This window comes from Argiope bruennichi, chromosome 7, assembly GCF_947563725.1.
Source record: "Argiope bruennichi chromosome 7, qqArgBrue1.1, whole genome shotgun sequence".
In the NCBI taxonomy this organism is placed as follows: Eukaryota; Metazoa; Arthropoda; class Arachnida; order Araneae; family Araneidae; genus Argiope; species Argiope bruennichi.
In genome coordinates, this window is record NC_079157.1 from 38,551,984 (window position 1) to 38,567,426 (window position 15,443).

The following is a 15,443-nucleotide window of genomic DNA, read 5'->3' on the forward strand; positions in this document are numbered from 1 at the left end:
GAATTCAATGTGCTTTGATTTATATATAACCACCAACAGAAGGCATTCTCTTGGAAAGACTTTAGCTTAGATATATTAAATTTTTATTTTCGTAATAATGTTATAATAGATTCTGTAAAACCTTTTAAAAACAATGCATTATCTTAGGGCAAAGGTGCCCCTCTTTATGGAAAACACGTCCTTCTATGAACCTACAGATATCCCATCTAATCCCGCTATCTGCCAAAAATAAAATGTGTAGTTTAAATAGTGATCGATTTTGTAAGCGGTAGAGAAATTTATTTTAATGAATTATATATCATTTTTTTTCAATATAGAATGACAGTGATTGAAGATGATTAGTAATAATTTAAATTAGAATATTGATTAGAACATATGATTGAATATTGATTGAATGATTGATTAGATTATATTGATTGAGTTCGGAAGAAGCTACATAGGTAAATATTTTTTAAACTAAGCATATTAATTCAGTGTTATACTTAAATTTAAAGTCACGTCCAAAGCAAGCAGATTTTAAAGTAGTTTTTTAAAATTTTCCAATGAAATGCAAATCTACACTTCTCAATTTCGGAAACATATATTAGATATTTTATTTAACTACATTGACTCGATATGAATTGTAAAAAATAAGGTTACTAAACTCATGATTGATGAAAATCAAACATTAAATAATATCATGTTTTATTATCATTGCTGGAAACTTTTGATCCGGGACTATTTGATGACTGAGGAGAGCTTTTTTGCAGTTCTAATTCATCCAATTTCCGATGCCTCTGAATGTCAAACATCACTTTGTCCAACCTTGCAACTCTTCTCTGGGCACTGGTTGCTGAAAGAGTACAAAAGAAAATTATTACGTAGACGTAGTATCAATAAGTTTGTATTTGTTACTTTATTTTTTTAGAGATTTTTCAGGATTACAAGAAATTATACAAATGCACAACAATGTTTAGACAGACAAAAATGTTTTCCTCCCCCTTATGCGAACTGATAATAACTATCTACACATCTTCTTATAGCTAAAAGGAATTACAAGAGTGATAGCGACTTCATTTAAAAAATACTGAAAATTCGACATCCTGTATAACATTCGAAGATTGGAATCTTAATTGTGACAACTATTTACTTACAATGAGAAAACTTTAAAAGAGATACACGTTACTAATGTCCTTAAATGCAATCACCAGCACATTACCAGCTGTGTACAACCAGTTGCCAACGATGTGGAAGTCTGCAGTAGCGCTTGTTCTGTTGATGGTTCGAATAGAGCAGCTGGCTGGCTGAAGAATCTCCGCTCAGTTCTGAAGCGAATACCACGAAGTGATTCCTTCATCTTAGGAATCAAGTCAAATTCACAAGGGCTTATGGTGGATGGTACAGAACTTTCCAGCCCCATCAATCGAATAAATTAGCCACAGCGTTATGTGTGGACGAGCACTGTCATGTTATAGGGGGGGGGTTGCAGAAAGTGTCGCCGATTTTTTTCTGGTTTCTTTAGCCTCCTCAAAACTGGTATCTGATTGCGTTCCAAAAATGAACAGTAAAACTGCGCATTGACAGTCTGTTGCGGTAGTACGGTATGCGCCAGGATAACGCCATCGCAGCCGTTCACGATAATCACCATAACTTTCAGATTATTGGTGTTCTGACGAACGTTCCATCTTTGTGGTGACCCGTACTGACGTCATTCTTTCGGTTGACGTTTCAGTTGTGACTCACACGATTTGGCCCATGTCTCATCCGACATAATGATTCGGCGCTAGAAAGACTCTCCATTGCGCTCATAGCGCACAAAATGGGTACGAACAACGTCATATCGTAGCCATTGCTGCATTTCAGTCAAATCATGTGGAATCATTGTCAAGCAATTTTTGTTATTTTAAAATTTAAAAAACTTCAAATTTTTGGATTTTAATAGGTACAAATTGTTTTTTTTCAACTTTGCAATACAATCTCTATATCAGATTGATAGATGATAATTTATTACAAGCATAAATAGAAGATTATAGCTATGATGATCTAGAGGAAATAAGAGGAATCAGGTGTTTAGTTACTGAATACATAGCCAAATGCTTAAATAATGGAAAAAAGATGAATAGGTTCTTACACATTACATTATCCATTAAAATTCTTTTTCGGTTCTAAAACTCACCCCCCCCCTTTTTCCTTAGCTAGAAACTTTCAGCAAACATCCCAGTTGAATATTGACTTCTGATCAACACCTTCTATTAGGAGGAGCTGCTTCTGTTACAATCTTTGTCAGAAATTTGCATTCATAAGAACTATTTTAATGATGAACTTTATGCATGCTTTATTCTTTAAAAATTAATTAACGAAGCATAATTTACTAGAAATAAATTTTGAACAAAATATTCAATTCAGATTTCAGTTTTTTTTAAAATTTTATTAAAAAAGATCACAGATTTAACTTACCTTGTTTTCCTCGGTTTCTGGCAGATATTTTAGGAGAAAACTGTTCAGTAGAAAATTCATCATTAAAATCAAATTCATTAGGCTCAGCTCTAAAACGAATGGAAAAAAAAATATTAAACAGAAATTGAGGTTTTATTCCATACATTTTGTACACACCAGCACATTCACATAAAGTAAATATATTTTGTAAATCCTTTTATTATGAAGACTTATTCGAAATCCAGAAAGTTGATGATGTCATTTATAACTAACAGGTCACCAAAGTAATGCTCTCAAAAATTTTCAATTAAATATTTATAGTCCTTTGTCTCTTAATACCTCCTTCAGTAAAATATTTTTAAGTTAAAAATATTTTAAAGATATTATGTTCATATTACTATATATCTCTGTAATTTGCTGTTAGCTGAGAATTTCAAACGGAAGAAATAAAACTTAAGTAAATTCGAAAACTTTTCTGCTGTAATCACGCATATTTTTTAAAAATGACAAGAGAAAATCGAATCCGTCAACACTGTGTACCACAGAATTTTTTAAAATATAATTTATGCAATAGTTCAAACAATTATTGAATAAAAACTTCTCTGATTCATCATAAAATTCAGTTTTATTTTCAAAAAGATTCAAATGCATTAAATAATATTTTATTTTATTTTAATCAATAATTGCATTCCTAAAAACAATGATAAAATTTAAATTTTATACAGTCCTTCGATCCTAAAAATCATATTCAATAAAATTATCTTGACAATTTAAAGTTTCAATATTCTGCGATCAAGTCTCAACGAGTTATTTATTGAATCAAACTGCATAAAATATGACTATTTATTTCACTTAGACCATTTTTTATTAGATATATACGCCAATTAATAAAGTTTTAGAAATAAGCTGTTGAGCCCTGATTAGAGCGGATATCCTGCATATATTAAACTATGCATGCCTAAAATAAAACTGAATTAATAATATATCTATTTTAATTCATAACACAGAACTTTTTCTCGTTTTTATAAGAAAATATCACATTTCATATTTATTCCTTTTCTTGTAAACACGTGCTGAACATTGTACTTCCCTAGTTTTATAGAATAGAGATATTCTGCAGTAAGAATTAATTTATTCTTTCAATTGAAATTTTTGTCAACGTGATGGCAACGGCCTGATAAAAGCTAATTTTTTCCTCGGATTCATAAACGTGCACATGCACACTAAACTTCATTTTAAATTTGAATGAAATAAATTGTGGAAAGATATAATTAATTTTTATTAAAAAAATCTTTAAAAATAGAGACAATTTATATGTTAAAGCATTGGTATCACTGAAAAGATTACTTTGAAGAAGATGTAAAAATCAGTTTTGTGCAGTGTAATATTTTCGACGGTTATCGAGGAAAAACAACAGAATTTTGCTTCATTTTCAATTAATTAAAATTAAAAAAACAAAAAAACATTCGCTCTCAGTTGCCCATTCCATCCTCAAAAGTATATATGAGCTAAGTTTGGCAGCTCTATATCATTTGGTCTGACATGTAGAGCACGCACCAAAACATGAAACATACACATGGAATCACAAACATACATACGTCTAATTATTGGAAAAAGTCCTGGCACTGAGTGGAGTATTTTCTTTAAGACAGCGGATAGAAAGATCTCAAATCGTGCGTTTTTATAGAATAGAGATATTCAAATTTCCAGTTTTAGTGATTGATTTAGTTGATTGGAGTGCAACTCTTTTTATTTAAAATATTAGCAATTCAAGAATATTTTGCTAAATATGATTCACAGCACAGAAATCCATGTAAAAATTTAGAATTCGTTATTCATCAAAACATTTATTGACTCAAGTTACATAAAATATAATTATTTAGTTTATTTAGATCATTCTATTAACAGATGTATGTCTATTATTAAAGGTTTACAAAACAGCTGTTTGGCCTTGATTTAAACTGGATATCTTGTATATAATGAACCACATTTGCCTTAAAGAAACTTATTTATTGAACTAATAACATATATAGTGTAAAAAAAAATCATAGGACATTTCCCTTGCATTTATTTTTTAGAAAAAAAACACCATATTTCATATTTATTTCATTTCTTACAGACAGGTGCTGAAAATTACACCTTTCAAGATTTAATTTCCAGTAACAATTCACTTGTTTTCTAATTTGAGCTTTTGTCATTGTGATGACAACACATTGGTAAAAGTTAATTTTTTTCACATACATGCGAAACTTATTAATTAGTGAAGCTTAAATTTTATTTTTATTTTGCGTGAAATGAATTATCAAAAAATATGGTTAAAATATGTTTTAAAATTCATTAAAAATAGAAAACTTAATTTATAGGTTAAAACATTGATATCCTTAAAAAGATAGTTTTTGAACTTTAACGTGATGTAAAAATCATGTTTGAGCAATGATATTTTCGAAACCTATCACGAAAAGAACGCCGACATTCCACTTATGTTTTAATTAATTAAGATTCTAATTAAAAAAAGATTGCTCCGAGGTGCACATTTCCGAACTCGTAGGTATACACGCGCCGAATTTGGTATTCGTAGGTCAAACGGCCTGGTCTGTAGAGTACCAACACACACACACACACACACACACACACACACACACACACACACACACACACACACACACACACACACACACACACAATTGTAGAAAGTCTACAATTTTTCACCTCTATTATTTTATCATCATTAATAACGTGTCCCATGGAAACAGATCATTTTATGGATCTTTGCCGAAGTCTACCTCGTTATTTGCCAACCAATTATTCCACAAGTTCACATTTCGTTTTTAAGCGTTTCATTTTAGAGTCATTTGATCATTTTGATTTACCAGCTAAAAATGATGGTGAAGACGATAGCCAATTGGATTCCAATAGTCCAAGATTTGATTAATTAGTGTACCGTTCTATACATTCTAAGAATAACAATATATTTAATTTTTAATAATGTTGTCATTTTGCACTAATTGAAAAATCTTGCCCCAGTGGGCAAAATGACATTTTTACATTTTCTTTTTAAAACAGCAAAATAATATCGATTAAATTAATATAAAACTTTATCCAATGAGGAGCAATACAAAGAAAGGTCAATTTAATAATACATTCAAAAACAATAATTTCAAAAACAATTTATTAAAATTGGTTAGCAGTTACTTCATCATCAGGCCCTGGTCTTTCTTATATAAAAACTAAAAATAAGTTATTTTAGCTAAAATACAATCTTTTTTTATTAAAATAATGAACATATAAATATATACAAAATATTGAACATATACAAGCAAACTTTTCATGTTCATTTCCTCCTTCTTTTCTATAGGATTTAAGAAGTTCTGTGAATTAAAACAAAACAAGCAAAAAAAAAAAAAAAAAATGTAATTCTTCAAATTTGTGTTTTATTATTTTTATCAACCATTTATTTTATATAAAAAGGAAGGAAACATGTAAAAACCTTTTTTTTTATTTGTATTCTTGATTTTATTTGCAATGGTTTAAAACAAATATATGTGTAAAGAAAAAACTGTATATAGAATAGCATTTGGGTCCCTAGCAGCACATACCTCAATGTATAAGATTCTAAATGCAAAAAAAAGTAAAAGTCAGAAAAATATACTGTTCAAGCAATGGGTGATTCTGCTGGAAAGAAAATGATGACAAATTTATACTGTAAAAAATGTTCATAGTTAGAAAACTATTTTTAAAACTGGGCCTTTAAGAAAATGAAACAGCCAAAGCATTATCTGATGATCCTAAACTCATTTCAGGCTGAGGAAGAGTGTGGACTGCAGTGTGAAAGTATGTCTGCCGGATGATATAATGATGCATTAATACTGAATAAAATTATATAATCTGCCTTACATGAATATAAAGTATCTAATCAAATGTGGAAATATGGAAAAATCATTAAAACTAATTACATATTTTTTATTGCAATATTACTAAATCAATAAACAGAAAAAAAAAATCATTAAACAGAATCATATATCAATAAACAGAACTATAAAAATCTGTAAGAAAATGTGTATTTTGAAAATTAAAAGATTCCAACATTTTTGGGAGATAAAACAATAAAGTGAATCATTAATAAAAAGATAATGCAACATTAGAATATCTGTAAAATTTATTTATTTTTTTATTGACAGCTTTACAAAGAATAAAATTGAAAATACATAAATAAATAATACTTATTGCTATGTCTTTACAACAGTTTCAAAATAGAGTAAACCAGTTTTATAACTGTTCATCATAATGCAAAACCTAAAATCTGCTATCTGGTTAACCAGAATATCCCTCATTATTACTCACTTACTGCTGGAATAATGATTAAATTTTATTTCCCATAATATAAAATATATTCATCTTAAACTAGTTAAAATTAACAATTTCTATTCAAATTGTGCATTGATTCATTGAGTATACAGAATAGGATGCCTCTACTCTTAACGAAAAAACATTATGCTTTTCAGAAATAATATTCACTGTAATAGGTGCTCCTTGTAACCAAGTATTCATAGATATAACTGACGATTCAAACCAGTCATTTGCACAAGTCATGTAAAATGTTGGGGGAAGAAGGTGAATCTTGTGATAATTCTGTTTTGAAAATGAGTTGCCAAAAAAAAAAAAAAATCTCTATTGAAACTTAAATATATAAAAATAAATCAGGGAAAAGAAGAGCAAAATGTAGTTAACCACAGTCATTTCTGAAATACAGCATTTGAACTTTCTGGCATATTAATTTAAATGAAAATGTCATTTTCAAGCTCACATGATTGTTCAGGAGATCACTATCAAATGGAAATTATATGAAACTGCTGCCTTAACTGATATGGTTTAATTAATATGAATTTTAGTCTAATTCAATTTTAATGATCTTTGATAATAAGATAAAACTTTTTTTTCTATATAAATTCAAAAGTGAAAAATAGATTCTTATAGTTTCTTCCAAACATCCCTTCCAATCTAGCAGTGGTGTAACTACACAATATAGAGTAATTAAGTAAATATTTAGGGAAGTTCCACATAAAATCATCATTATTTCTAACTATAAAAAGTACATTTTGAAATTATTATTAAAATTTTTTAAATAATATTTTTAATAATTTCAAAAATTATATAATTTGGAAGTAGGAATTCATTATTGAATCAAATTTGTATTTCGCACAAACGCTTCAATTTTGTATACTTTTATTTAAAAACTGATTTGTTTCATGTCTATAAATATGAAATCTTGCAATACATTTCTCACTTGCAGCTGCACTAGAATATATTCATTTACTGTACTATTTTACTATTTTTTAGAGATTACAATTAATTAATTTAATTAAGTGCATTTTCATACCAATAGTATCACTTAATCATAAATTTACAAAACAAAGATGAAATCATTAGATAATATTTGTAAATAAATCATAAATTGAAGGCTATAAACCCCAATTTAATTAAAATAAAAAAGCTATTTTAACACATAATTAAAGTATGTTTGAAAAAATTTCTTTTTTTAACAGATCAAAAGTATTCTGCCATAAATTTAAAATTTCATTTTAGCTAAAGTACATAGCTTCTATAACAATTAAACATTGAATCAAAAGATGGTCACTTGCCAATAATAGGTTATTATTTATTCTCTAGTCTTATAAAATTTCTTATGCAAAATTTAAATAATTATAATTTAAAAAAAATAAAAATTTGGCAAGTGTAATGAAGGGACAGATTAAAAATATAATAAAATCTGTACCAAAATATAGAATACATTAATAAAGTAAAACCCCATATAGATAACTCGAATTAATCAAAATGTCTCTGAAATCCCAAATCCAAAAAAGATAATATTGTACTGCATGAAAATTGTCAGATGCAAAGGTGGATGAAAAAATTGTCATGATCAATTCAGAAAAACACAAATAAAAAACTGTAGAAACAATACTGTGCTCAAACACCGATTTGATTAAACCCGAAGTATAGAATATGGACAGCAAAGTGACAGCTGACAATGATTTTTAAGCACTAGAAATAAACTTAATTTAACTCCTGGAATTGAAATGATATGTCCAGCTCATCATGAACTTTCCTATGCAAATTAACAATGGCAAGTTGCACTCATCAGAAATTGAGAGTTGATGCTTTTTATAAAATGTTTCCTTTATGAAAAAGTTTTTTTTAAAATGGAAAAGTATCTAAACTAGTTCCTCCTCTTAAAACTAAGATATCTAAATTATCTGCCTGAGTATAGAGATACATTGCAATTTAAGGAATTAAGTTTATAACATCTCTATAATTTACTATACCAATAAAACTGGCTATTATACAAACAATAGCCTACTATATATATGATGTATAAATATATTTTCTTTTAAAAACATTAATATATGTTAATTTGCTTGTCCTGAGATTTGTTGAATGCAGTGAATAAAAGCTAGCTGACATCCTGCTGATTGAAAGTTAGTCCGATATTCTTGCTCAAAGATGTTGGGGGGGGGGGGGAGAGATGCCAGAAACAAGCAAAAATTATTCTTTTTTTTTTAATGAGTAGTTTGTAGTGTACTCCATTATGTATTTCAGTAGCGACTATTCAGCACAAATTGATGTATTCGATCCTAAAATTGTAATTTTAAGTTTAATAAAATACATAAAAACAGCTTAGAAAGGTAGTTTTTAATTTATTTTACATTCAAACATTTCAGAATTACATAATGTAATTAAATGCAAAATAATAATTGATGTTCAATGATAAGTAAAAAAAAAGTCATCATTTGAGTTAAGGTTGCATATATAATTATTTAACCATGAAGGGTAAGATAATAATAGTGCTTATGTCACTATGTAAATGCAATATCTTAGAACAGAGTTACTCTAAAATTGTAGGCTCCTGGAATTTTATTAGTCATACCAATCTATAGTTATTCCAATGCACTCAATTTCATATTGCAAGCACCAAATCAAATGAAATGTATTAACATTTTTTTCTATGGCTTAAATAGAAATTACTTTTATTTTTACCATTCTTTACAGCCTTTATTTATCTAGTTTTATAGTGACTGAATCTCTTCATAGATTTAGCAGTATTAATACATTTTCACTAATTTTGATTTGTTTATACACTTTTTAATATTATTTCACATAAGTTTTTGTGACCAGGCAACTTTTTGAACAAATTGTTAATCCTATTAGCACCAGATAGTGTTCGATATCACCACAATATTACTTGACATTCTGAATGCCTGCTAACATTGTGTGGATGTCATAACAAAGTTGTTGGACATTTTGTGTTAGTAGAGAACATTTATCACATTAAATAAACAAATTAAAATAGCTTAAGCACATTCCCATGGGGGGGATAAAAGATTATTCATTTTGGTTGTAAATGAATTGACAAATTTTCATATTTTCTTTGCTTATTTGATTTTTTCCCACTATGTTCACTGATTTTTCTTATTTACCCAATCAAAATATGTAGAAAAAATATTATTTTGCTGTTTTATTATTGACACTATAAATGTATAAACATAGAAAGACAAACTATGGTAATTTTGACCACTGAAAAAATTTTGCAGAGTAAGATGCAATTTCAATTCTATTTTAAATTTTTATGTGCACAATTTCTCCTTCATTTCATGAGTATATGAATACAATTAGACTGGAAAGGGTATAAATATATAAAGATGGTGGTAAAAAGCATCTGCTAGTTACAAACTTTTTTTTTGTGTGTTTGAAACCATTTACTTTATTAAAATTATTGTCTTTATATCTTTCAATGATTCATTTTTATTCACCTGTTTCTTCATGTATCTGATGTAAATTTTCTCTTGTGATGTTACAAAGACTTTTCGTTAAAAAAATCCATCAGGAAAAAAAGTTTTACTAGTGTTGTGGAAGTTATGTGGAAGTTAAGATAAATATTTCTTGGATGATAACAGTAAATTAACTTCAAAAAATGAATGCTGCTTTTTTTTTTTTTTTTCTTTTACAGAAATTAGACAAAAGAATTTCTTCTCTAAATCAGAAGAACATTGATAAACATCAATAACCTATAGGTCAGTACTTCACAAGAAACAATTCAAGGATAAGAATGAAGGAGATACAAAAGCAAAATAAAACTTAGGAAAAGAATCAAGAACAATTCTCTCTTTAAAATTAGAAAAATTAAGAAGCAACAATGGTGTATATCTTTAGAGTAATTAGATGCTCTGATTTTTAAAAACAATATGTGATGTGAGACTCGGGATGTAAATTCTATTCTTGGTATAATGATTCAAATAAATTGCGAGATACTTATGGTACGATCTCAAGTCTACTGAATTTGAAGAACTTTAAATAGATCAAATTATTTTAGTAACATTTAGCAAAGATTTGTTACAAGGCTGGTCAAAATATAATGGTAGTTGAGAAACTATTCCAAGGAAAGATAGTCCGTTTATATTCCACGGGCTGTAAAAAATAGATAATCTCAGTATTAATTAAGGGTATCTGCTTATGTTTGGTCAAAAATTTGTTGAATGCCTTTTTATATTTAGAGAAAAAGATGCAAACTGATCCATTCGCAAAACCATTGAAGAATATGTAATATGAAACTTGGTAGAGATATTTAATAATGTGCAAAAAAATATAAGACTAGCTGTTTCTTAGATCTTTAAAATTTACCAAAACTATGCAGAATATAGAGTCTTATTGGTATTATGAAATAAAAAATTACTCAAATAATTGAATCTTTAAAACCGAACTTTATTCTAAATCCTTGAGCATAATAGTTGCACTCTGATAGTATACCAAAACACAAAATAGGATTTAAAAAATATTTAAAAAGAAAATATATTACAGAAATGTTTTTAGCAAGAAATCGTAGAGTAATGTGATATTTAATCATTTATAAAATGGGACAACTTACTGAGTGTATAGTTACCCCAATAACTCACTCTAGTATTCAGTTTTTTTAATATAAATCTAAAAAGCAAAATATATTTCCCTTTTTTGTCCATTCTGTTATTTTATATAAATACATGTGAATAACCATCTTTATTGGATTGCATTAATGATATATTGTGATATAATTCTAGGAACAATTTGTGTTATTGCAAACAGAAAAAAAAATCACACAGCTATCAGAATTTTATTAATTAGTAAAAAGATTATTGGTGTTTCTGTACGTTTAATTCAATGTCTTCTTGAAAATATTAAAAACAACTTACGTTAATTTACTGTCTTCATTTGAAGCAGGTCCTTTATCCATTAAATCAGATTTCATAGAATTAACACTAGGGGAGCGTCTTCCAGGACATTGCCATTCAAATTCTAGAACACCCTTGCTTTCTAATATTTCATACATTGAGATAATTTCTTCGGGAGAAGGTTCCCACATATCATTGGAATCTTTCACAGCTGTTGAAAGTTCATCATCACTACAATTAAAGATCCAATCATCAGATACAATGTTGTTTTCTTCCATTTTAAAAATAAATATCTGGTCGGTGGCTACTAATGCAGCAATTTTAAAAACTGGATCTGATTATTTAACCCACTTTGTCTCAAGTTAATGAGACACTCACTATGTAATTCTCATTTCTTCCATTTCAATAAAGAGAATGAAATTTGAATTTAAGTTGCATTGGGATGAATTTTGGCGGATTTGGAGAAGTTCGTCTAAAAGTTTTTCCAATTTGACGAGAATCTCGCACCTAATTCTCCTGCTTTACTCTTCGGAAGGAAGGAATGAGGTTTGTTTGAGGACCGACGTATGCTCCTGAACGGATTCTTAGCTTGTGCCGGGTCACGACCTCCGTAATACAAGGCCTCACAACTAGTTTGTGACGTCACACAATTAGGATGATTGCCTGCAGTGAGCAGAATCCTGCTTTCTTCCTTGATGTGTAGGTATATTTTAAATTCACTTAAAAATAACTTACTATTCCTAATATTAAGACATGAATCTTGCATAAAATTCAAGATTTATTTTTTCCCGTGTGAATAAAAGAAACGGCATGATAGAAAATCTTAAAAGTGCTCTATAGCGTATTGACGATTTAATAACATTCAAACTTTCGAAGATGTGAATTTATTAGATATATACATTGAGGTATTGTTAGTTTTCTTGTTTTAATAGTTTTTTTTTATTTTATTAAAAGCTGTTAAAAATTGTTTTATTTTTTCCTTGAAAATATTTTTTAAAGCTTGAAATTAAATTAATCATTAAGACTTTTTAAAGCTTTCAAATAAAACATTAATGTATTTAATATCAGATTTAAATTTTACACCAACTAATTCTGTTGATAAAAAAGAATTACTTTCACACCTTGTTTTTTCACATTAAGAATTGTTTTCATTTAATATATTAGTAATTCATACAATTTAATAAACTAGCTTTTATTACATCTGATTTCACATTTCAATGCACTTATACTTAATCTGAAGTAACAGTAAAGGATAACACAAATAAAAAATCACACACTATTTGATTCATAACATTTTATTTTCAGAGACAATAACAAAATACATTTTGTTTCTTAACTTTATTATAAATTTCACACAGACAAATGAAAATAATTATAATATTAAATAAAGTTAAAATACAAATTTATAAATAAAAGTTAATAACAATATTAAAAGAAACAATTGTGATAAAAGTCAATTAACAATTTATACTGATATTACTTGTTATGCTTGAAAATTTAATATTAAATATTTTTATCATCCCTCCTCTTTTTCAAGTTAGTAATTTTTAATTTTTTTTCCTTTCTTTTTTCTGCTTTCTTTACAGCTAGGTTTTTTTTCTGAACTAAAGCTTTAGCTAAATTATCATTTTTTTTCTTAACATAATTATTTAAAAATATATTTGTGGAGCACCAAACTTTCCAGATAATGGAATTAAACTGATGACCTTCATCACATGCTCCACTATCATATAATTCATTTTCTTCTAGAATAGAATATGTAAGGCAAGAAACTATTTTTCTTTGATCGTGAAGTTTTAGGAATTCAGACTCATATTCGTCGCATATTTTTTTAAATACTGTAAAATTATAGAGCACTGCATTTAAAATATGTTCTTGCGAGAAAGAAAGTTTACCCCCATTTTCTAAACCTATATGAGCATGCAATTCATATTGTTTTACAACTATATCTAACTTTTTTACATAATATTTTAGAACAAAATATAAATTTAATTTGCTACAATCTATAGTCATGATATATATAATAAAAAATTAAGTTTTATTATTCATTAGATGATTTTAAACTTTTTTTATAAGAGTATAATAACAGTAAATCACTTAAGTACTTTGTAAGATTTTGGTGATAATTATTACATATTTCTAAAAAAAACTTACCTTTTATACTCCATTGGTACTTGAATAAGTACTGGTATTAAACGCTTCTCTAACAGTTAAAAACTGATTTTCTGGAAAATGTTTAGCACAGACCTACATATATGAAACAAATATTAGGCTTAAGTCAAATTTTAAAAAAATATATATGAAGTATAATTAAAAAGATACAGAAACAAAACATTTTAAATATTAAGAACAAATTTAAAAAAAGACTATGAGAAGTAACAATAAAACTATGAAATTTTTTATTTAGCTCAAGCAAACAATACCAAAGTAATTGGAAGCATAAGCAACTAAATGTAGAGAAAACAAAATGACAGAAATGGAAGTTATACATAATTTTAAATGTTTCACAGTTCAAGAGAATTAATTAACTAAAAATTGTACAAAAAAGAATGAAACTTACCTTACTATATTTAGTTGGCACGAAATTGTCCCGCTTTATTGCAGAGATCCATGCTCTTCTAGTGTTTTCATTTCTTGGAAACGAAAGTACTGAAATATTGGGGCTATTTTTCGTGTAATTACTTTTACAATTAGGAACACAGCACGCACTAGGCATCTTTATTACAATAAATTAAAATTAATATGAAAAAAAGATCAGAAAACTTTTAAATAAAACCAGTAACACAATACCCGCACTTCGCTACGCCAACATCTACCGTGACTAACCGCACTCTTTTACACCAGCTGCCTTTAGAATTTTCCTGAAAATTCATCCTAACTCGTGACGTCACGGGCTGAACGCGTTGGGAGTTGTGAGGCCTTGTATTACGGAGGTCGTGGCCGGGTAGTCGCAGAAGGTCGCCAAGATGTAAACAAATTGAGCGGATAATACGACTCATTTCTGCTCTGCGAATATGGATTAGACGTTAACCATTCTTTTGTGAAATCCTGGGGACATCCATCTATGTCAAAGGGCTATCTCTTCTGATGACGTTAATTGTTAAATATTTCGTCACAAACTGTTTAAATGTCTTGTGAAATTGAAGTTGGAGCTTGATTAAAATATCAAATAGCAGTTGATGGACGTTACAAGATCCAAGGCTCTGATTGGTTGTTACAGATGCAGAGGGTGTGTGCGTGATGTGCGGCGAATCGCAGTATTTGAATTTATTGTGCATACATGTAGCAGCAGAAGTTACTCAGAAAATTTTTTAGCAATAATAATAGCATTGATGTGTTGCGATTTTACTTTGTTATAAATGAATTCCGGTGCCATATTTTAAGATGAATTTTCTTGCCTCTTTATCAACGCTATGAAAGTTGAGGAAGACATTAGTCACAATTTTTTTAATAAAACTCATTTCAGATATGGGTAATTTCATTCTATATAGATTCCAGCGTTAGAAAAGTAGAAAGTGGTTTTAGAGATATTTTAATGATTATATTTTGTTACAGCTCAATCAATGCCAGATCACATTTGGCAATATAGTTCCGCACAGGGCAGGTATAAGTAAATACCAGACGGTGTCAATGAGTAAATTGATTTTCCTATTCATTTTGGAGTTCCTTGAAATTAGGGAATAATATTTTCTGAGTTCTCGAAACTTGTTTTTAATATACAGGATGATTCTAAATTCATGGTAAGTTTCAGTTGGGAATTAGAAAATAAAGATACGAATAAAATTCGCATAGGAAACTAAGATTACATTCCATTTCTTCATTTATAAA

At 28.2% G+C, this 15,443-nt stretch overlaps 1 protein-coding gene across 1 annotated transcript; it reads right to left on the minus strand.

Moving 5' to 3' along the window:
* Positions 1-650: 650 nt before the first annotated feature.
* On the minus strand, positions 651-12,209 carry LOC129976093 (PAXIP1-associated glutamate-rich protein 1-like). Its single transcript, XM_056089469.1, has 3 exons — positions 11,637-12,209; positions 2,437-2,525; positions 651-832 (listed from the first exon to the last, which is right to left on the minus strand). Exons 1-3 carry the CDS (start codon positions 11,891-11,893, stop codon positions 678-680), a joined length of 501 nt encoding a protein of 166 aa, XP_055945444.1. The 5' UTR covers positions 11,894-12,209; the 3' UTR covers positions 651-677.
* Positions 12,210-15,443: the final 3,234 nt, after the last annotated feature.